Here is a 23,775-nt window from a genome sequence, read left to right as displayed (position 1 = left end):
CTGAATTTGCAGTTAGAAGTATACTAGTGTTAAAGTATGCTTTTTAGTTATCAGAGTCTGGAATGAAACAATGAATTTCAATGAATAAACTCAGACACTTTACCAAAGAGTCATTTATTTTGTTTTGCTCTCTTCAATCTTGGGAAAGTAACCTGAGTAAAAGCTACATGGCTTTTAAGTTTTCTTCCAGCTGTATGACAATTTTAATTTACCCTATCCTTATTTCAGTAAAGACAGTGGTTTAAAACTCTAAATAGATTCCTATAGAGCCTTCAAATTTAATTTTATTATACTAATTAGCTTACTTCTGCCTCCCTGAATCCTAAGCTCTTTGACAGATAAGACTTATAATCTTATAATTATGAATACTTCTCTGGAAATTTTAGTATATAGTTTAAAAAGAATCTATTTTTTGAACTTTAGTGGTTTAAAAAAAAAACAAAAACAAGACTATACCTATTTGTTTTGCAGCCTGTAATATATCTTTTAAGTCTTCATTTACTCTCTGCATTTCACTCTTCTCCAGTTTTTCATTCAAAAATTTTACAATCTTCATCCATGTCAGGTCCAAGCCTACAATTTGTTCATGAAGTTTAGACCGCTTCATCTGAAACAGACAGCATAATACAGAAACATACTGGTTAAAAATTTTCTCGAACCTATTTTTTACCACATATATTTTTCATTAATCATACAACTTGGCACCTTCTACAAGAATGCAAAATTGTATCTATCCACATCCAAATTTACAGCTCCCAGAAGGAGCTTTATTTAAATGTGATTTAAAAGAATCTCATTTATTCAAAGATACGTTTTTAAAAGCTTCTTTTTCTATAGTTTAATCACAATGAATACTCATTATGAAATAATTTTCATGTGGCAAAGTAAAAAGCAAAAAGTCCAACACCCAGATAACAACTGGTAACATCCCGCAAACCTCTTTTCATTTTCCTGCTTGCTTTTTACATAGCTTAGACTATACAGTACACAAGAGCTTTATGTCATGCTTTTTGATGAAAGGCATTTAAAGAAAATAAGACTCCTATGATGGGAAGGCAAAAGGAGATGGAGGTGGCAAAGGATAAGAGAGTTAGAAAGCATCACTGCCCCAACTGACATGAACATGAGCAAACTCCGGGAGATGGTGAAGGATGCGGGAGCCTGTGTGCTGCAGTCCATGGGGTCACAAACAGTCAGACATGACTTAGGGACCAAACGACAACAGCAAATGATGGGTTCAATATATTCAAATCAGCATTTCCTTCCTAAGGTTGATCCTACAACAGGTTAGGAATCCAGGAGATTCTTATCTGTACATACTCTTTCCATGAGACTATATCTTTCCAGTCTCAAGAACTGACACAGAAAGCTGTAAATATTCTACTTCATATCACTGAACTTGATCCCTGGATTAAACTTCGTGACATCCTCTGACCAAATGAAAAGCAGTGAGTCAGATGTTATTCCTGTCATTTAGCTGCTAAGTCATGTCCAACTCTTTAATTTTCCCCTTGGTTGTATTAATGATTTTGGACCCAAGAAAAAAATCATGCATTTACCAACTGGATGTTACCAACTGTTTTCTTGGGCTCCAAAATCACTGCAAATGGTGACCGCAGCCATGAAATTAAAAGACATTTGCTCCTTGGAAGAAAAGCTATGACAAACCTAGACAGCATAGTAAAAAGCAAAGATATTACTTTACCAACAAAGGTGTGTATAGTCAAAGCTATGGTTTTCCCGATAGTCATGTATGGATGTGAGAGCTGGACAATAAAGAAAGCTGAGCACCAAAGAATTGATGCTTTAGAACTGCGGTGTTGGAGAAGACTCTTGAGAATCCCTTGGACTGCAAGGAGATCCAACCAGACCATCCTAAAGGAAATAAGTCCTGAATATTCATTAGAAGGACTGATGCTAAAGCCGGAACTCCAATAGTTTGGCCACCTGATGTGAAGAACGGACTCATTTGAAAAGATCCTGATGCTGGGAAAGATTGAAGGTGGGAGAAGAAGGACTGAGCGACTGAACTGAAGGTAAAATTTACCATTTTTTCAAATGCACAAAGAATTGAGAAAGGGAATGTCAAATATCTGCCCATATTTTATATTTATAATCGTTTTATCTAAAACAATGTACCTGTAAGTCAGCCACTTCTTCATTATAATTATCTTGCTTGGTGACATTTGAAAAGGAGCGCAAGGCTCCTGTGAGTCGAGGTAAAGCCATCTATTATTCAATCAGTGATCCATACAACGAGAAACTTGAAACTGAAACAAAACAAGATGATATTTAACTGTAGAGAGGAGGTGGGAGAGATAATCACATTCAACAAATTAGCCTGTATTAAAAAAAAAGAAAACAATTAGTTAAAAAGCAATTGCTACCAATGATGAAAAGTTCTCTTGACACATTTTCTACCCAAGTAGTTCTTTTCTAACACATTGTCTTATAGGTGGGGGAAAAAAAGACAAAAAAAACCACCAACAACACTTGTTTGTGGGTACTACTATAACATTCCTTCAAATGAATTGCATAGATTCCCTAGTATGACAACCAGTAACAATGACAGAGATAAAAGCATTTGCTTATCTTTTCTCCAATTTCATTTTATGCTCATTGATTTCATCTCACATAATCTCTTATTTTTTGTCTCACTGGCTTTTTCCAGTTACATGCATTTGTATTACTTGAAGTACTCTTCTGACGTTCATACAGTTGCCTCCTTAAACAAAGTTCTAGGCTTAAAAGACCACTCAATCACAGACAGGGCAGCTACCCAGCTACTGTCTATCATAGTACAAAACTCCTATTCTCTTTACAGGCACTAATTAATATCTGATAGTCTCTTATTATTTATATATTGTCTCGCCCAACAAAGAGTAAGCTTCATGATAAAAAAAAAAAAAAAACAAACCCTTCATTTCCCTCGTCTCCACCAGCAAACACAACAGTAATGCAACATGTTTGGTGATAATAATGTCTTGGTTGGGCCTCCCTGGTGGGTCAGTTGTAAAGAACCTGCCAATGTAGGAGATACGGGTTCAATCCCTGGGCTGGAAAGATCCCCTGGAGAAGGAAATGGCTACCCACTCCAATATTCTTGCCTGGGAAATCCCATGGACAGAGGGGCCTGGTGGGCTACAGTTCATGGGGTGGCAAAGAGTCGGACACAACTTAGCAACTAAACAACAACTACGTGGTTAATAAAAGAAGGATGAAAAACTGAGAAGAAGGAATCACGGTAACGGGAACACTAAAGAACCAGAAAACAACCAGAGCAGCTGAGGAAGGGGAGAACTCCCAGGCAAAGAAAAAAGTCACATGATCTGATCTAATCTCCTTATTTATATGCTAACAACTGAACAACTAGTCTTCTGGCAGATAGACTATTTACTATGAAGAGAGTCCTCAACTTTGGATACTCTTGGAGGGCTATCTTGGTTTAAGATTGTTTACTATAATAATCTTAGAGGGCTATCTTGGTTTAAGATTGCTTACTATAATAAAACTACAATATATACATCTATAAGGCGTGGCTCCCTGGAGAACGTCACATAAGCTATGTGCATGTGTGCTCAGTTGTGGCCAACTCCTTGCAACCCCATGGACTGGAACCCACCAGGCCCCTCTGTCCATGGGACTTCCCAGGCATGAGTGTTGGAGTGGGCTGCCATTTCCTTCTCCAGGGGATCTTCCCAACCCAGGAACTGAACCTGCATCTTGTGTCTCCTGCACTGGCTGGTGGGTTCTTTACCACTAGTGCTACCAGGGAAGCCCAAGCTATGAAAGTTGTCAAACAAATAATTTTGCCCCACTTGGGACATTTGGCAATAGCTGGTGACACTCTGGGTCACTGGGGAGTTGGGTGGGTACAACTGTCTTCTGGTGGGTAGGGCCTATTGACACTGCTAAATATATTATAAGGCACAGGACAGCCTCCTCACAATAAAGAATTATCTAGCCCCAAATGTCAACAGGGCAGAGCTTATTAGGATTCCCACTCCAGAGTCTAAAAATAGACATGTTTTGTAACCCAAGCACTTCTTAAGGTGTGAAAAGACCTACACACCTCAATTAAGAGACCTCACTAATTATTCTGGGCCAAAGAGTATCTGTCCATTAATAGGACTGGAATAGCAAACTAGGAGACCATACAGGATGCCTCAGACCACTCCCTGTTTCTGCTCTTCTTGATTGCATACACCCTTGAAGTTATTATAAAATTTGATACTCAGTAAAACCTCCAGTTCCTATATTAGATATAAAAAAATTGTATGAAATGTTTAACAAAATAAGAGAATTTTTAAAAAATGAAGAATAGTAAAATGACTAGGCAAATTTGAAAATATAACTTCTAGAAATAAAACTACATACTTAAATAAAAAAACAATCAATAATGAGTTAAATAATAGATTAGATACAGTGAAAACAAAAGTGGTGATCTGCGAGAGATCTGAATAACCCAGTATGCTGTTACAACTAGACCAAGTATAAATTAAGTAGATTAAAGAGAAAGAAGCCCAAATATATCAATACTCACAATAAATGTAAACAAATTAATCTTAACACCCAAAAGATTGACAGCCTGAATTATTAAACATTTAGCAATCAAGTAAACACTAGAGCTATACCTAAAACAGGACAGAGAAAGGTTGAAAGTTAAAAGATGTAATAAGATCCTCCTGTAAATGATAACCAAACGTAGCTAGTGGCTATATCAATATATGATGCTATATATCAATAGCATCAGATCAGACCAAACAGACTTTAAACAAAAGGCATTATTAGGGATGGGGGGAGAAAAACCACCTCTCTATATAATATTAGGAGATGTAGCTTACTAATGTATAAAAATTTTGAATTTGCATGCATGTAGCTTACTAATGTATAAAAATTTTGAATTTGCATGCATGAATTTGAATTCAAAAAAATTTGAATTTAATTAAACCTCAACACACCTCAACATAAATTAAAACAAACAGACTTCCAGAAAAAAGTAACAAGTCCAACATCAAAGTGAAAATTCAATCATCGATCAATTATTGATAGGTCAAATCAACTTCAACAAAAAAAAAAATGGAAGTTGAGCAGTGAAATTAGTAAATTTAACCTAAGATAAATGAAAGTATATATTCTTTTCAAGTACATTTGTAACAACTTTAAATGGCCTATGTATACCAGGCCATAAAGTAAATCTCAACAGATGTCAAAAAGTTAAGTATCAAAAAAAAAAAAAAAACAGTTAAGTATCGTATAGACTGGCAGTCAACAAACTTTGCAGAAAAAAAGCAAATATTTTAGGTTTGCCAGGGAGCTTCTGCTGTATATTCTTTTTTTTTTTTTTTAAATCATTCTTGGGCTCAAGGTAACCAAATTAATCTGACTCCAGATATAGTTCACATTTTCTGAATAAAATACAATTAGAAATCAGAAACACAAAAGATTAAAAAACATAGTTGTTTGCACTGCAAATCTGTAAGTAAAGGGTATGATTTGGGTGAGGTAAAAACCAGCTGGATTCTCCACATCACAATAAAGAATTTCAGTCAGAAAAGTAAAATGATCCAATTTGCAAATAAACTCCCTCACTGGCTGATTTTAAATTTCAGCTACCCACTGGGGATGAATTTAGGAGAACATTTCTGGAAATGAGATGATTCAAAGAATCACACTGGGGTTTTCCTAACACGACATAACATACCTCCTGGAGCATCTGGAAGAATAAACGAAAGCAAGAGTCAGTGAACACAGCACTGGGGTCCTAGGACTTCAGCGTGCACCACGATCACCCAGAGGGCTTCTCAAACTGCTGAGCTTCCCCTCCCTACCCTTCACCCCCACCTTCTACTCAGCAGACCAGACGGCATTGAGATGGGACACAAGGATCTTATCTTCCCAGCAAGTTCTCCAGTGATGCAGCAAGTCTAGTACCACACTTGGAGAACCACTGTTTCAGAGGTGGTATCTTTTACTCTGAAGTCACCATCTCAGTCCTGTCTCAAACCAACAGTAACCACGAAGTTTCCATTTATATTAAGAACTCAGCGGCTTAAGTTAAGTGCACAATCTGTTTCCCAGCAGTCTTTCTCAACGAGGATCTGTGAGAGAAGTCTTACTGAAAGTGAACTGAGTGACTTTCTTCTCAATTCTCTTACAGATGGAACACAGTTAATATCATCCACTGAGTAAAGCATAAAATGTATGCCTTGGGGCACTGGAGTTTAAACTCTCTACCTAGATAGAGAGAATTCTATTCAAAGATAAGAATTCTATTCATGATGACTGACAGAAGTCAGAAGTCTTTAAAGAAAGGTCTTGACACTAAACTGAACAGCACTCTGCCTCAGAACCTACTTTTTAACCACACACGTTAGTGCTTTCAAAACACAGTATCAGAACAAGAGACATGTGATACATGGGATATTCTACCTCAGGCAAGGTCTTAAGAATTAATAGAGTTTGGCATCACTAGTTTCATCATTTTCACATATCTCACAGTAATCTGAATGTCCTGTCCCTCTCTTTAAAAAGCAAGGAGTAAGACTTCATTGATTTTTATTCTAATTCACCAATCCAAAAATCCTAACAAAACAACAAACTGCTCACACACACTCTTAAGAAGAGATCTAATAATAGTAGGGCCTGGTAATGAGGTCACACTGTTAGACTCTACACTAACAGGAAACTTTAAAGCTCCCTGAGGAATCATCAAAATAATCAGTATGAATTATACTTCTCAAAAAATGAAGTAAAGCACATTCCTTGATTTTTTAATTTGGTTTTATCTATTTTATTCCTCAAGTTAAATGACCAACACTGTAAATTATAATAGTTCACTTCTTCATAGTTGCCTATAAATCATTTATTCACAAATATTTTAGTATCTCCTATCTAGCAGGAACTGTGTTAAGCACTGGGTATAAATAAGGCATACAGAACTCTATTCTTCAAAACCCACTGTATCCTATACCAGTAAAAAGATCATCAAACATTTAAGGGTATCTGAAATGCATAAAGGTCAAATTGAGAAAATAAATTTTAAATCTTATGGTTATTCATTTAATCAGCAAATATCTACAGATCACCCACAATGTATTAGATACACTGCAAGGATCTAGAGATTTAAAAAGGGGAAAAAAGAAAAAACAGTTCTGGTATGACTGCCTCTTGCCCTAGATAACAAGTATACAATACAGCTGAAAAGAAAGAAAAACAGCTGCAATAATTATGCAGGTATAACTATAGGAAGACAAGGGAGAAACACCTAAGAGGGTGGAAACAAAAGTAGGTAAGAAGGTAGGAAACTGATATTTAAAGGACTTGAGTGGGTTGGTCTGATTGGGGGAAAAAAGGTTATTCCAAGGTAAACATATAAAGAGGAAAACTAAACCAACAGATTATTGCTTAAAAAAACCTATAAAATAGTGCATTTGGAGACTCATGAAATTAAAGATGTAAGCAGAGACCCAACAGCATGTCTCAATTTAAGCACTTTTTATCCTGCTAAAAAATGTAACATACTGTAGAAAAATGACTCAGATTTAAGTGTAGTGAGCAGATTAAAGATGAGGTCAAACTGGAGGCAAGCAAACTATTTGGAAATTTATTTCAATAAACTCAGTGAGAGACGGAAGACACAACTGAAGCAAGAAAAGACAGAAAAGGATGGATTTGAGAAATGTTTTTATTTGGGAGATAGAATAAATTCACGGACAGGATGTGAAGATGAAAGTGAAAGAGGCAGGACACCCACCTTTCTGGCTCAGGAAAGGCAGAACAGCAGAGTGTGTGTGTAGAGAAGGCATACTGGAAGAGGAAAGATGATTAGTTCTGCTTTGGGCTTTGGAAAATTTTGATCATGGGCCATCAAGTGGGATATACAGTTTAGGGTTTCCTATCAGAGGTCTGGGGCTAGAAGGACAGAATTTAGTGTTATCCCTTCAATGCAGTTAAAAGCATGGATGAACATACTCCTTTATGTCAAATTATTTATATAAACCTGCAGACTCCCTAAGAAACCAGACATACACACATATAAACATTTTGTAATTCATTTCAGAGGATGCATGAAAGCCATGAAACCCATCCATGTATCCCTAAAAACCTCTTGAGAGTAGACAGTAGACAGAGTCCTAAAGGATCAGCAAAGAGCTGTCATATGAAGAAAGTGGTATCACAAGAAAAGGTTTCAAATGTTATGCTACAGAGTTCAGTGCACTCAGCCACTGAAGTCTTAGATGACTTTAGGACACACATTAAAAAAAAAAAAAATGGTGGAAGAAAGCATATTTCAGTAGGTGAAACATAAATGGAAAGGAAGAAAATGGGTACTAGCGACTCTTTCAAGGAACGTGGTTGAGAAGAAAAAGCAAGAAATAGTGAAAACATAGGGTTGAGACTTTTTAGTAATATGAGAGAGTTCAGCACAATTCTTTAAATCAGATGAGAGCCAATAAAGACAGATAGGCAGAATAACCAAAGGAAAGACTATGAACATGACTTAGGAGAGTGGGGTTCCTGAGAAAGCAGAGAGACAATCATGGGTCTAGAGATACCACTTGGATAGAAGGAGCATGGAAGGGTGGGTGAGTAGAAGTGCATATACGTTTATAAGGGAAGCAGAAGGAAAATAGGGAGAGAAAAAAATATGGTAAAAGATAGTTCCACCAAATGACTCCTATTTTCTTTGAGATCCAAAACTAGTCAAAAAAAAGAAAAAAAAAAAAAAATGAGATGGAATTTTGAAGACAAAGGCAAAAGTTTGACCTTACCATCAACAATGAGAGGAAACTGACTAAAAAATCATTAAAGGATTTTTCAGGTGGCAAATGAATGCTCATCCCATACTGGAAACCATAAATTTAGAATGGCAGCAATCTGGCACAGGAACAAAGGTTGGTATCATACAGGGTTAAGGTTTTATAACTCAGGGACAGTAGGAGCGCAGTGGAGTGTAAATGGTGCAAATGACTGAGTGCTGGATTTGAGGTCCAAAACAAAAGGAAAAGACATTCAACTAAGAGGTCTTAAAGACAGACATTGTAATGTTTATTATTAAACTTTCTGCTATAAAATACAGTGAAGGCTTATCAAGATAAATTGACCTACAAAGCAATTGCTACCCCAGTAATTTTTATTCCAACCAAAACTATGTAAATAAAAATATCCCTCAAAACATATATATCTATCTTTCTAAAAGAGCGAAAGCCTAGAAGTCACTTTTTCTTTTTTTTCCCTATTCCCTGAAGTACCCCGCTATGGTTATCTGAATGAGCCTTTAGACCGTCAATTAGATATATTGACAGATATACAGAAACAGATAAACAGAAACTGTCTTGAAGAAGTTAACTGCCCTTTCTAACATTCAAGTAGGGAAGAAAAATATCTGACAGCAATGTATTTCCCTTTGTGAAATAATATTAACCAATAATCAGTAAGCCAGAATTCTAGTACACATTATTCTGAAGTAGCACATTAAAAATTATAAGATTTATTTTTCACATTCCAAACCCATGTTTCTCAACTCTAAGGGTCCAACTGCTTGATAGCAACTTTAGGAAAATACAGTTACAGTATTTTTAATTACAAATAAATAACAAAAGATCAAGAAGAAACAAACTATATTTCCTAATGAGTATAAAGTCAAGCAATTGCTTATTGGTGGTCACGAATACCAGGTAATTATTAGGAGGGGGAAAAAAATTAAAAGAGATATAATGTAGGTAAGGGATAAAAACACTGAAAAGATGGATGAGGCTGTGAATGGAGCAAAAATTAGAATTTAAGATTTCAATAGCTAAAACAGAATTATATGCCCACAGACAATACCTTTTAGAAAATGCTGAAATATTTATATTTTAATTCACCTGTTTAAAAAAATCAAGTTGTGATATAGATATAATTAACACTGTTAAAATCAGAATTCAGAAAAATAAGGCTTAATAGATATAATATATATATACACACATACATATATATAAAATCCTTTATTATACCATTTCAAAAGTCCAGGCCAGGCTGGATGCATGAGACAAGTGCTCAGGGCTGGTGCACTGGGAAGACCCAGAGGGACGGGATGGGGAGGGAGGTGGGTAGGGGGTGCAGGATGGGGAAGACATGTAAATCCATGGCTGATTCATGTCAATGTATGGCAAAAACCACTACAATACTGTAAAGTAATTAGCCTCCAACTAATAAAAATAAATGAGAAAAAAAAAAAGGAGGTAATTTTTTTCATGGTAAATCCTGAAGAAAAATTTTAGTTACTTGTACTGAACTTGTATTCCTTACTTGTCTTGTACCTTATGCCACCAATAGGTTAATGTGAAGTCACATCTTAGGTGTATTTAATTATCTGAATCTAACAAAGGAGACAAAATACAAGGTATAGACAGACACAAACACTAAGGCTAGAGATTCTGTCCACTATTTCACACACTCAACACACACTCTTGAGTGAATGGGGGTGAGCAACAAGAATATGATGCTCCCTTAGGTCTGTTTCAATAACTACTTGCATATCCAACTGAGAATCCGGCTGTACTGCAGGACTCCAAGGTTTAAAACCAAGTTCCCTTTTTCAAAAAATATACAACATGGCCATTAAACACAAGCCAACTTTTTCATCTTGTTCATCCTCAGAAACTATGATATGTCCCAAGTTTAGAGGAAAAATGTGGTTGCATATGACATATTGAGAGAGAGTAGGTTTTCACAACCTGGTGTCCTCCTAAAGGACTTTCAAGGGAAATTTGTAACTATTCATAATCTTCACCAAACAAGTTCACTTTAGATCTTAACTCATTCTTAAGCAAGAAGCAATGGATCTTGAATAGTTTCCAATCAAATCAGGAGACACACCTGGAACATGGAGAACTGAGAAAGCACAGAAAAGATAAATAAGTACACACAGATACATTTTTTTTTCCTTTACGAATCAAAATCTAAAAGATGATGCTGTTAGTGCTGCACCCAATATGCCAACAAATTTGGAAAACTCAGCAGTGGAAAAGGCCACTTTTCATTCCAATCCCAAAGAAAGGCAACGCCAGAGAATGTTCAAACTACCATACAAGTGTGCTCATTTCACATGCCAGCAATGTAATGCTCAAAATCCTTCAAGCAAGGCTTCAACAGCATGTGAACAGAGAAAATCCAGATGTACAAGCTGGACTTAGAAAAGGCAGAGGAACCATAGATCAAATTGCCAACATCCACTGGATCATAGAAAAAGCAAAGGAATTAAAAAAAAAAAAAATCTGCTTCATTGACTACGCTAAAGCCTTTAACTATGTGAATCACAACAAACTGTGGAAAATTCTTAAAGAGATGGGAATACCAGACCATTCTACCTGCCTCATGAGAAATCTGTATGCAGGTCAATAAGCAACAGTTAGAACTGGACATGGAACAACAGACTGGTTCCAAATTGGGAAAGGAGTACATCAAGGCTGTATATTGTCACCCTGCTTATTTAACTTATATGCACAGTACATCATGAGAAATGCTGGGCAGGATGACACACAAGCTGCAATCAAGATTGCCAGAAGAAATATGAACAACCTCAGATATGCAAATAATACCACTCTAATGGCAGAAAGTGAAGAGGAGCTAAAGAACCTCTTGCTGCAGGTGAAAGAGGAGAGTGAAAAAAACTGGCTTTAAAGCTCAACATTCAAAAAACTAAGATCAAGGCATCTGGTCCCATTACTTCATGTCAAATAGATGGGGGGAAAGTGGAAACAGTGATAGACTTTCCCCCCATCTATTTGACATGAAGTAATGGGGCCAGATGCCTTGATCTTAGTTTTTTGAAAATCCAAAATCATTGCAGATGGTGACTGCAGCCACAAAATTAAAAGATGCTTGCTCCTTGGAAGAAATGCTATGACAAATTTAGCGTATGAAAAAGCAGAGACATTACTTAGCCAACAAAGGTCCATAGAGACAAAGCTATGGTTTTTCCAGTAGTCAGGTATAGATGTGAGAGTTGGACCCTAAAGCAAGGTAAGTGCCAAAGAGTTGATGCTTTTGAACTGCGGTGTTGGAGAAGACTCTTGAGAGTCCCTTCAATAGCAAAGACATCAAACCAGTCAGTCTTACAGAAAATCAATTCTGAATATTCACTGGAAGGACTGATGCTGAAGCTCCAACACTCTGGCCACCTGATGCAAAGAGTCAACTCACTGGAAGAGACCCTGATGCTAGGAAATATTAAGGACAGGAAGAAAAGTGGGCAACAGAGGATGAGATGGTTGGATGGCATCACTGACTCAATGGACATGAGTCTGAGCAAACTCTGGGAGATAGTGAAGAACAGGGAAGCCTGATGTCCTGCAGTTCATGGGGTCACAAAGAGTCGGACACAACTTAGCGACTGAACAACAAACAATCACAACATATACACCTTTCATATGAATCAAAATCTATAATGGCTTGTTAAGAATAAAATGTACCTGTGTAAGATTCTTGTTCTCTAACTTTTCCCTCCAACTACTGACTTACATTAACTCCAGGTTTACCAACCACAGATAGGGGAGACAACCTAGACAGGCTCATAACTATTAACCTAAGAGTCTACAGAAGACCTCCAAGGTTATATTAATTTTAATTTTAACAAAGGATAAGAAAAGCCTTTCTTTTAAATATTCCTGGGACAATATATGGCAAGAATAACATATCAGCACAGATGAGAAGAAGAATAGCCAGGAAGAACACCGCCCAAGGAACAAACCAGCACACATATTCCAGAGAAGGCAGGGAGCAGACCCACTACATACAAGGCAGTACATATTTTCCTTTCATTCCAGTAGAAAAGGTTGCGCCCAAATTAGCTGAAAAAGGCAAAAGTCTCATTCCACCCCAATCTATGGGCCTCTGGATAGACTGACTCAGGGACTCTGTTCCTGTCCCCTAATGAGCCCTGAGAAGATTAGTTTAACTGAAACCTCTCATAAGGTACCCTCATACACCAAATTCAAAACTCAAGTGATGCTCTGGAGTCAGCTTTAGCTGTGTAGAGAAAGCATTTTCCTAACCTTGTACACTTGTTCCTTTGTACCACAATTATATGGTGGTACCACATTCCCAAATATGAGCTCCAGTGATCTTTTAGAAATCTGATAGTTTTTACATGCCAAATCCTAAAAAAAAAAAAAAAAAAAAAAAAAATTTATCAAAGAGTATAATGGCTTTGATCTTTATTTACTATTTTGTGTAGAGGAAATTCTTGAATAGCCCTACCTCGACACTATGTCAAAGAAGTTGGCACGTACCTCAAGATAGCAGATGAAATCTCTACCCCTCTCTCTAAAGTAGAGAAAAAGTAGGCATTAACAACAGGACTGAGGTGAATTTATGTTGTAAACAAGAAATATAAAAACAGAAAAGGAAATTACTAACTCATTGGGCATTACAAATTAGAATACATAATAAGAATTTTATCGTAGTTACATGTTATTTAGTGCAATGCATGCTTTACTTAGTCTTTCTGAAAGAATGTATTGCCAGGATCGTTACTTAACATTCTGGTCTGAACTGTTTGTTTCAATCTTATTGAATTAAAAACTTAATTACTAAAAGAGGGTACTCTCTTTCACTCTGTATTAGTCAGAAATGTACCCTGACAAACACAGTTAATAAGAATACTTTCTGTACCCTCTTCTGAGCTGAACTCTCACTCCATACTCTGTTACTCACAGCTTCCTAAACCGAAAGATGTCTGAAAGGTTCAGACCCGTATTTCTCCTTCTTTCTTATATTTTTACTTGCTAAGCCATTTTTCTTACCAACAAATTACATATACTACATTTCATAGAAAAAAATAAGTTTTGACAATGACATCTCCAACCTTTTTTAGAACATAATTATTAAAGGAAACATGCTTCAAAAAACATCAAAACACAAGGAACATATTTTTAAAATTCACTTTCTCTGATGTCTTAAATATTATGGGATGTGCTATTTACAAAATGTTAAATAGAGTCATTTCTCTAAAGATTGCTAGTTAACCATTTTTACAGTAAAGATACCAGGAAAATCATGATAGTTATTGATTGTTTAATAAAAATGACATCTGTAGAGGCTGAACATCAATGTTTTTTAGTGGTTTATAAAAATCTCCATGTAAGTATAAATCACAAAGTATCTGGGTCACTAAGTACTAGATGTTGATTTCTGATCTTAAAAGTACTTTAAAAAAAATTATCTGTACTGTCTAATGTCAGGGAGTTTTCAAAGTTAAGTACTCTTTTCACATAAATGACTTCTAGATATAAACCTGTCATCTCACTTTAAATGTTCTCTTCACCAAGGTAATCAGTACCATTTCTTCCCACCAATACCCCTCATTAAGCCTTGGCTTATATCCTGTCACACAGAAGTACGTAGAAACATGCATGAGAACTTTATACACCAGCTTCAAGGTAACAGACTGAGGCAGCAGAGAAGTGACAGAAGAAAAAGAAAAAATGAGCAACACTTTTCAGGAGAAGAATTGAAGCAACTAAGGCAAAAATGACTCCTTGTTATATCTGCATGGCAATGTGTGTTACATTATTTTCTGAACATTTTCCATATTCTGGAAATATATCAAAATTAAAGCTTTAATTAAGTTTATTTATTTTTAACTGAAGGATAATTGTTTTACAATATTCTGTTGGTTTCTGCCATACATTCACATGAACCAGCCATTGGTATATGTATATCCCACTTGAACCTCCCTCCCTAATTAAGTTTTAAATAAACACAGAAGCCTAGTAAGAGACAGAAGAGTTGTGAAAGCATCAAACTGAATGTCTAGCAAATCACAGGTTCTGAAAGCATTACTGAAAATGCTTTGGCTTACGACACTTAACACTGAACACCTGGGTGCTCTTTTAATATTGCCACCCATAATGTACTTCAATTCCATTTAACCAAATCAATTCTGCCATTTCCAATCCAGAGAGAGTCCATTCTCCATTCTCCTCAGCATAAAAGAAGGAAGAGAATTTAGCAGTTAATTAAATCTATTTTCTCTTTTAACATCCTAGTAATTGCCCCAAGAAACACTGCTGAATGTAGCTTAAAAACCGTCTTCGCTAACCTCAGTGTTTCTTCAAGGATACACATCACAGGTTCTACAAATTCACTTTTCTTTAATTCATTCTTAGTCTGTGCACTCTTTCTCCATTGTTCAACTTATATTTTAAAAAAATATTCAGGCACAGCATCAGTTTCTTTTTTTTTTTTAACAGCATCGGTTTCTTGAGACATCTCTCTCTTCTTGATCATTGGAGTTAATGTATGATTAACATCAGGATTACATTTTCAAGAGACCCAATTTACCTTTGTGTCTATGCTCTCAGACTAAGAATCACACAAACTTTTTTTGTAAGTTACAGTTGCCAGATAAAAATATAAAATGCATGGTTAAATATGAATTTCAGGTTGTTTAACAAATCATTCTTTTATTATAATATGGCCTATGCAATATTTGAGACATACTTAAATGGGATATAGTTATACTAAAAAAAAAAAAGAAAGAAAAAAACAGCTGTTGCTTACCTGAAACCCAAATTTAACTCTGCACCCCGTATTTGGAGACACTACTCTGAATATTCAAATATCTGTCTTCCCTAACTCTTCTGGTAAACACTGAATCTTCTTAAGAGTAAAAATTAATAAGAGGTCTCCAGATTTTTAAAAGAGGTATCAACTATTTAAAAGCTTAAATGAGAAGAATGAACACAAAGAAAAAGATTAGACAAGTCTGTAGTGGTGACACGCCTTAACTGAGCATCTGTAAGGGCAGCTGCAATGACCTGAGAAACAGCAGGCTCCCAAGGGTGAAAAAGGAAACTTCCAGAGGGTAATCTCACAGTCTGGGGCAGAAGACAATCCAACGAGGTAAACTATCGCAATACAGAGTAAGACTGCTGGCTCTCAAAGAGGGCAGTAATGAGTGTTTTCGGAACACAAAGCAGGTGCATCCAGCCTAGCACAAAAGGAAACTGGGAAGAAAAAGTACCTTCCTTCCTTGAAACAACAGGGATGAGGGGTCAGTCGGGTACACACACTCCTGATGAGAAGTGAGAACATTCCACATTCAAAGAACTAAATAGATGACTGGAGCATAGTGGTCAAGGAGTATGTAATGTGGCAGGAGATGGGGCTGGAGAGACAGGTGGGAATGAGGTCATCAGGGCCTTGTGAGTCATGTTGTTTGGAAACTCTCTTAATAGTAAAGAAATCTCAGGAAGAGTTACTGACTTGAACTGTGTTTAATAAGGATTACTTGCCTGGAGAATCCCATGGACAAAGGAGCCTGGCAGGCCATGGTCCACAGGGTTGCAGAGAGTCGGACACAACTGAAGCCCCTAAGCACGCACACACACACCATGACTGCGGAGAAGAAAACGGACCACAGGAAGGCAAGACCTGAAGCAGAAAGACACTATGAGGTTGTCAGAGTAATCCAGAAGAAGAGATGAGAGATCCTGAACCGTGAAAGTGAAAGTGCAGTCGCTCAGTCCTGTCCAACTCTTTGCCACCCCGTGGACTATAGCCCACCAGGCTCCTCCATCCATGGGACTCTCCAGGCAAGAATACTGGAGTGGGTTGCCATTTCCTTCTCCAGGGGATCTTCCCAACCCAGGGATCGAACCCAGGTCTCCTGCATTGCGGGCAGATGCTTCAGCCTCTGAGCCACCAACTGTAGTGGTAGTGAATTAGAGGAAAGTGGAGGAATCCAATCAAATCTATTTGGCTTAGTCTGATTATTTTTATCTGTGGTGGGGAAGGAGGCGAGGACCACAGTTGACTTCCACATTAATAGATCAGGTGATGACATAATTCACAAAACTAGATCAGAATATCATGAGTTCAACCTCAAACAGGGTGAGTCTAAAGATGCCCATATGACATTCAAGTAGAAATGGTCAGCAGGGACTGAATATTCAGGTGTGAAGTTCAGGAGAGAGGTCTGAATACTAACATGAGAATCATAAGGAATACCACGGAAACTGATGAAAGTCACCCAAGGATTTATGTGAAGACTAAAGAAGACAAGACAGCAGATGGCGGAGACACACAAGTCTTTACAGAAAAAGCAGGGGGTGAGGGGGCTGGGTAAGGTCTATAAAGGAGATTCTGAACAGCAGAAGGTCAAGTGCGGCCAGACTGGGGTTAGGATAAGGGAAGGATAAGTTTTAAACAAGCGATATGGTCAACTATACCAAACACTGTCAAGAAATGCAGTGAAACGTCCTTGGACTTAGAATTTCAGCCGTGTTCTTCCTGTGCTCCGTTTCTGATAAATACAAACAGAAGAGTTCTCAAAGCTTGGTGTTAGGTCAAGCAACCTTAAACCTCTCTAAAACCCACTCCGTTTTCTTTCTGAGCTGATTGCCAAAATCTGTGACTTAGGATAACAGCTTTTTCACCTTTTTAATCAGCGACAAGGCCTCTACTTTTCTAACTTCTGATGGCCAGGAGAGCAGTCAGTGGCCATGCATTAGTATTTGTCCTTGCCTTAAGGAATTACACTGAACAGTCTCACAGAGCCAACATCTTGACTATAATCTCCAAGAGGGCATAACTAATGTATATCTTCTTCTCTTTGGTACCTGGCAAAGTTCTTGGCCTGTGCCAAGGAACTCAATAAATATCTGTTCAATGTGTACTCAGAGTATTACTGTGAAGTCTTCCAGAAGTGATTGTTAGGTTATTCCTCACTACTCCAATCCCCAGAGTAAAAGCATTGCTAATATTTTTGCAAAGCTTCCTTCACTCCTTAAAGAATGCTCAAAAAGAATATTTAATGGGCCCCCTTGGTGACAGAGGTACTACTTAAAGCAGGAGCCACCCCACGCCCGAGGTCAGGGGCTGCAGCCGAGAGGAGCCACCCCACGTCCAAGGTAAGGAGCAGCCGCGAAGAGATACCCCACATTCAAGGTAAGAGAAACCCAAGTAGGACGGTAGGCGGACAGGGAGGCCTGGCATGCTGCGGTTCATGGGGTCGCAAAAAGTGGGACACGACTGAGCGTCTGAACTGAACATTTTAGAAGAGGCATGTGCCCTGGGGAAAGGTGCACTGAAATCATTTTTGCAAATTGTGACCTGCCCTTAACATTAATTTCTTCTTATAAATTATTTATGTAGAATTTTATAATTAAATCTCTTGAATCAAGATGAAACTGTATCTATTTGTATTTATAAATAAGAATAGAATTTACTATTTTTATATTGTTACTTTTGATTAGCCTGTTGAACATTTTATGCACTTTCAAGAATTCTTCCACAAACTCAAATTGTCTCATCAGTAAACAAGAATTTCCTCCCTTGAAATGGAATGTAGTTTTCCTTTATCAAATTCACATGCCAGGTTTCTTAGCTACACACACTGAGGAACTTGCTAGTCACTCACTTCATTTGAAATTAACCTAGCAAGTCTTTGAAAATGCTGGAAAACATTATCAACTGCCTCCCTAACTACTCCACATTCCTAAGATAAATTACCTTCCTTCTTTTGAAGTTCTGTTTTAATAGATATTATCTATAATTAAGAGGCTCTTGAATTCATATGCTTTAACATGAAGTCCTTCAACAATATGAACTGGTTGCACTGGAATCATTGGGAATTCACTTGAAAATAGACGTTTCCAGACACCACTTCCCAAAATTATGATTTAGTTGTTTAACTATCTTTGGTTTAGACACTAAATAAGTAGCTGTGAACTTTTTCTACTTCAAATATAAATATTTCTTCCCAATTATCTTATTAAAACATATCCCGAGAATCTTATTACCTGAAAATTTCTTACATATTACATTTTTAAATTATGTATCTTTCCAAATTCCCACCCTTATTTTCCATGTCAGTTCAAACCTCTGATAACAAATGCAATTCCTATGAATTCTCCTTAAAGAAGAAATCACAGGAGTGGAGAAAAACTAGCCCCAAACTCCAGCACCAGGAAGACAAAATGGGAATCTAATTTACAAAGGTCCCAAGGATTATTCTACTCAAATAACAATTTCTTAGAGGTAGAATACAGTGGGAAGAAACAGAATAAAAATAAAGGTAAATTAGTTCAGAAGTCAATTTGTTTGATGGCAGAAAAGCAGCTAACTTCTCAAGGTATCAATTTTCTGATCAATAAAATAAAGAGGGTTACAAAATGATTTTTTTATGCCCCTTTCAGGCTGAATAATCTGATTAAACCAGAATACTCAAGTTTAACTGCACTACCTCTGAAACACAGAGAGTTTCAGAAATATAAATATGTCTATAAGACATTATTATAAGCCAACACAGCAGGAAAATGAACAAACAGTAGACAAACTCACTCAAAAATATTCACTTGCCCCTCTAACCACAAAATACTCAAATGAGATGGTACATATTGAATGAACGAACATTTACATGGGTCTGTCAACCATGTGCTAGATATTATACCACGCAAAAGAAATAAGTAACTATTTTAAGTAACTTTAAAGTATAATGTAGGAGATAAACACAAAAGTCTGCCTTTGGATAATTATTAAACACATACTCCCAGGTAGCTCAATGGTAAAGAATTCGCCTGCCAATGCAGGAGAAACAGGTTCAATCCCTGGGTGGGGAAGATCCCCTGGAGAAGGAAATGGCAACCCACCTCAATATTCTTGCCTAGAAAATTCCACGGACACAGGGGCCTGGAAGACAACATTGCATGGGGGTCCTAAAGAGTAGAACACAACTGAGCAAACACAAACACTTTATTCTCTCCTCCTTGGTGATTAAGCACTTTTTCTTTCCATAAATGTGTTTGCTAAAATTTCAGTTTCAGGTAGACATCTGCTCAAAGTTGAAAACTGCCACATTACATCAAGACAGGAAGTCTGGCATGCTGCAGTCCATGGGGTCACAAAAGAACGGTAAACAACCTAGTGACTGAACAGTAACAACACAGCAAGACTGTTCTGTACTGAAAGGGCTGCTGGTAACTGCTGCCCCATGGCAGGTACATTGGACAACAAAGGTACTTCAGTCAACAGGTAGTATACATATTTCTGATGGAAATGCTCAGAGCACAGAACTACTATGAATTACTCTAATGAATTACAAGTTATTAACACATAGACAGTTATCACCAACCTAGATAGCATATTAAAAAGCAAAGACATTGCATTGCCAACAAAGGTCCATCTAGTCAAGGCTATGGTTTTTCCAGTGGTCATGTATGGATGTGACAGTTGGACTGTGAAGAAAGCTGAGCACCGAAGAATTGATGCTTTTGAACTGTGGTGTTGGAGAAGACTCTTGAGGTCCCTTGGACTACAAGGAGATCCAACCAGTCCATCCGAAAGGAGATCAGTCCTGGGTGTTCATTGGAAGGACTGATGCTGAAGCTGAAACTCCAATACTTTGGCCACCTCATGCGGAGAGTTGACTCACTGGAAAAGACCCTGATGCTGGGAGGGATTGGGGGCAGGAGAAGAAGGGGACAACAGAGGATGAGATGGCTGGATGGCATCACCAACTCGATGGACATGAGTCTGGGTAAACTCTGGGAGTTGGTGATGGACAGGGAGGCCTGGCGTGCTGTGATTCATGGGGTTGCAAAGAGTCAGACACGACTGAGCGACTGAACTGAACTGAACTGAACACATAGACCAACAGACCAATGTAAAAACTGGAAAAATTACTTTAAATACATTTTTAATGTTTAAGTATTATTTTTCAGGTAGAAACTGACTTCTAATTCTGAATTTTATAATTAAGCCAACTTGTCCAAAAGAAAACTTACTCCTCTTAACCAGCAAAACACAAGCATGCATACTATCTTTTTGATCAAAAACAGAACAAGTCATGCTGTTCAAGTAAAATGATCTGCTCCTCTTTCAATGCCACTTTATATATAAACACTGACAGTAACTTTTTCTTGCAAAAGCCTTGCTTTTGTCAACTAGATATCCGTGGCATGAGGAGGAACCCTAATCAAGTCTCTATTAGAAGGAGGAAGGACTATAGAAAGTTTCCTAAGTACAGACATCCTGTCTCTCTTGATTGCCTAGGCCTAGCATAGTGCCTGGCAAATAGAAAGACATAAATAAGTGAATGATGAATTAAAGAAAACTAAAACTATACAGCAGGGAATCACAAGGATAAGACATGAAAAATAAAGAAAGAAAAAAAGTGAAGTCGCTCAGTCGTGTTTGACTCTTTGCCACCCCATGGACTGTGGCACACTAGGCTCCTCCATCCATGGAATTTTCCAGGCAAGAGTACTGGAGTGGGTTGCCATTTCCTTCTCCAAGGGATCTTCCCGACCCAGGGATCGAATCCAGGTCTCCCGCATTGCAGGCAGATGCTTTACCTTCTGAGCCACCAGGGAAGCCCCAATTCACTCTAATAACACTGTTTAGCTTACACTTAACTGGCATCTCTGAGGAGTATTTTTCTTATGCAAGAATATTACTATAACCACCATTAAAAATAAAAGATATATGAACAGGAGCACAATCCAGACTGGAAATCAAAAGTTGAATCCTCAACTTTTAAGAACATTTTGAAAAGTCGGAAAGATGATTTCAGTCTATGAAACATGAAATGTGGTGATGGAGAAAACAGCTACTCAAGTCTAATTTTACTTAGGGAAAGAAATAAAAAATGATTACTAGTTTGAACTGCACATGTGATGCTATTCGTATTAAACTTTTAGCTACCACTAAAATGATGTTTCTTTTAAACCAAAGAGCAAAATACACGAGCACACTGCAATCAGTGAACAAGTTAGTGTGTGATAAGAAGCCTATTCAAAATAAAAAAAAAACTGCCCACGTACCCACGACATCGCAGCATGCTCACACATACAACACACTTTCTTCAAAATAACATTCTAGATTCCTCGATTGCTAAATTCATCCACAATTCACCATGGTCCACTCCCTATCCAGTTTATTTACTGTTCAGTGTGAAAGTAAAAAATACTGGGAAGTTGACTTCTCTCCAAAGTCCACGTGAAGAAAATGAAAAAGTTATTACATTTTTTGTAAAGAAAAAAAGAAAATTAATGAAAACAAACTACTCACGCACAGGGGGCAAAAGCACGCACCTGGTCATCACCGTGTGGCCTAACAGCCTGGCAACATGTGGCCGTGTTCATGTTTTGATCCCCACCCCCACCCTGCACATTTCAGGCGCAGGACGAGACTATCAGAGACCACGGAAAAGTCTCAGGCCGAGAGAGGAATGACAGGTCCGGGCTCGCCTCCGGGGCCGAGAGACCACCGCACCTGGGGCGCCCCGGCCCCGCCTCCGGCCTGCTTCCCCGTTTCCTCCCACGTCCCCCTCCTCACCTCTCGGCCCCGCTTCAAGCGCTTCCCATCACTCCGCCAGCTCCTGCCTCCCTCCCTTTCGGTTTGGTCTTTACTTCCCACGCCGGGTGGGGGGCGGAGGGCAGGGCAGAGAAGGCCAGAGGGCAACTTTCCCGCCGCGCCCTCGTCCGCACTCCAGGCCGGCCTAGCCGGATCCGTCCCAGTCCGGGGGCAGGGTCCACGAAGACGGCTCGGCCGCGGGACAGACCCACAGCCCCGGCGGGCAGGGAGGGGGCGGAGCAGGCGCGGGCCTACACGTCACCCGCCCGCAGCGGCGCCAACGTCGCACGTCGGCTCCTTCGGCCCCACCCCGCCCGCGCGCGCGCGCCGCCGCCCCGCCCCCCGCCGCGGAGCTCCGATCGGGACCCGGCCGGCAGCGAGGGCGGGCTCTGGGGCGGGCGCGCGTGCGCGCGCTCCTGGGATTCCGGGTGTGGAGGTTGCCGTCACCACGCCGCTCCTGCCACCTCCTGATTACCTGAGCGTCTTTCTCTCCAGTTGGATCGGCCTCATCTTCTCCTCACCCATTTGTAAAGCGAAGACCTGGAGGCTCGGTTCAGTCGCTCAGTCGTGTCCGACGAAGACCTGGAGGAAGTAACGCCTTTTACAAATAAAGGAGAGAGGAGCCCTGAGTATGAGCGAAGAACCAAGGTAATTGCCACTGTCATCACCAGCCAGAAATCCTGGCCGCTGGTCACTTTATGCATGATTCCTTGCTCTCAAGTTCCGCCTTCCTTAAGCTTTCTGATTCTCAGTTTAGTTTTCTCGAAGTTACGTCTTCTAGTTGGTCCTTTTGTCTGACGAACCCCACCAAAAACAAAATGCCTGGAGATTACCTGGCTCAGTTGAAAATCAGGAAGAGGTTAAGAAAAACTAACCTCAAGTATGTGTGTACAATTCAGTTCAGTTCAGTCGCTCAGTCCTGACCAACTCTTTACGACCCCATGAACCGCAGCACGCCAGGCCTGCCTGTCCATCACCAACTCCCGGAGTCCACCCAAACCCATGTCCATCAAGTCGGTGATGCCATCCAAACATCTCATCCTCTGTCGTCCCCTTCTCCTCCTGCCCTCAATCTTTCCCAGCATCAGGGTCTTTTCAAATGAGTCAGCTCTTCGCATGTGTGTACAATTCTAGACTAAAAGCCGAGCATGCAAAGATGGTACGAGTTGATAACGTGTTGTGGCTTCTTCTTTCTCTTCCATACATATTCTTGTAAGGAATGTGCCTTGATGGCTCATAGAACCGTGTTTTATAGAGGCTGCCAGTAGTGATCCAATTATACATTTCACTGGCCCAACTGTTAATTCTGGGGTTCTGCCGTTCAGTTCTAGATCAAACACTTCAAGAAGACCTCAGAGATGCTGGAACTATTTCAAAGAAGAGGAAAATGATGACGAGTTCTCAAAAGCATGACAGATGAAGTACTGTCTG

At 38.8% G+C, this 23,775-nt stretch overlaps 1 protein-coding gene across 2 annotated transcripts in view; it reads right to left on the bottom strand.

The window, feature by feature from the left end:
* The window catches only part of ASCC3 (activating signal cointegrator 1 complex subunit 3), a 331,129-nt gene extending 308,534 nt beyond the window's left edge, over nt 1–22,595 (bottom strand). The window contains exons 1-3 of one of the 2 annotated variants that reach the window (XM_061131702.1): nt 22,327–22,595; nt 2,140–2,270; nt 457–607 (exon numbers count right to left, since the gene is read on the bottom strand). In XM_061131702.1, coding sequence (XP_060987685.1) covers nt 457–607; nt 2,140–2,229 — 241 coding nt within the window. In that variant the 5' untranslated portion in view covers nt 2,230–2,270; nt 22,327–22,595. Of the gene's footprint in view, nt 1–456; nt 608–2,139; nt 2,271–13,040; nt 13,144–22,326 lie in introns of those variants that run through there. The other variant, XM_061131703.1, reaches the window with a different exon arrangement.
* Nucleotides 22,596–23,775: the final 1,180 nt, after the last annotated feature.

This window comes from Dama dama, chromosome 28 (assembly GCF_033118175.1).
Source record: "Dama dama isolate Ldn47 chromosome 28, ASM3311817v1, whole genome shotgun sequence".
Lineage (NCBI taxonomy): Eukaryota > Metazoa > Chordata > Mammalia > Artiodactyla > Cervidae > Dama > Dama dama.
The sequence above is the reverse complement of the archived record's forward strand: the minus strand, read 5'-3'. Positions and strand labels throughout refer to the sequence as shown.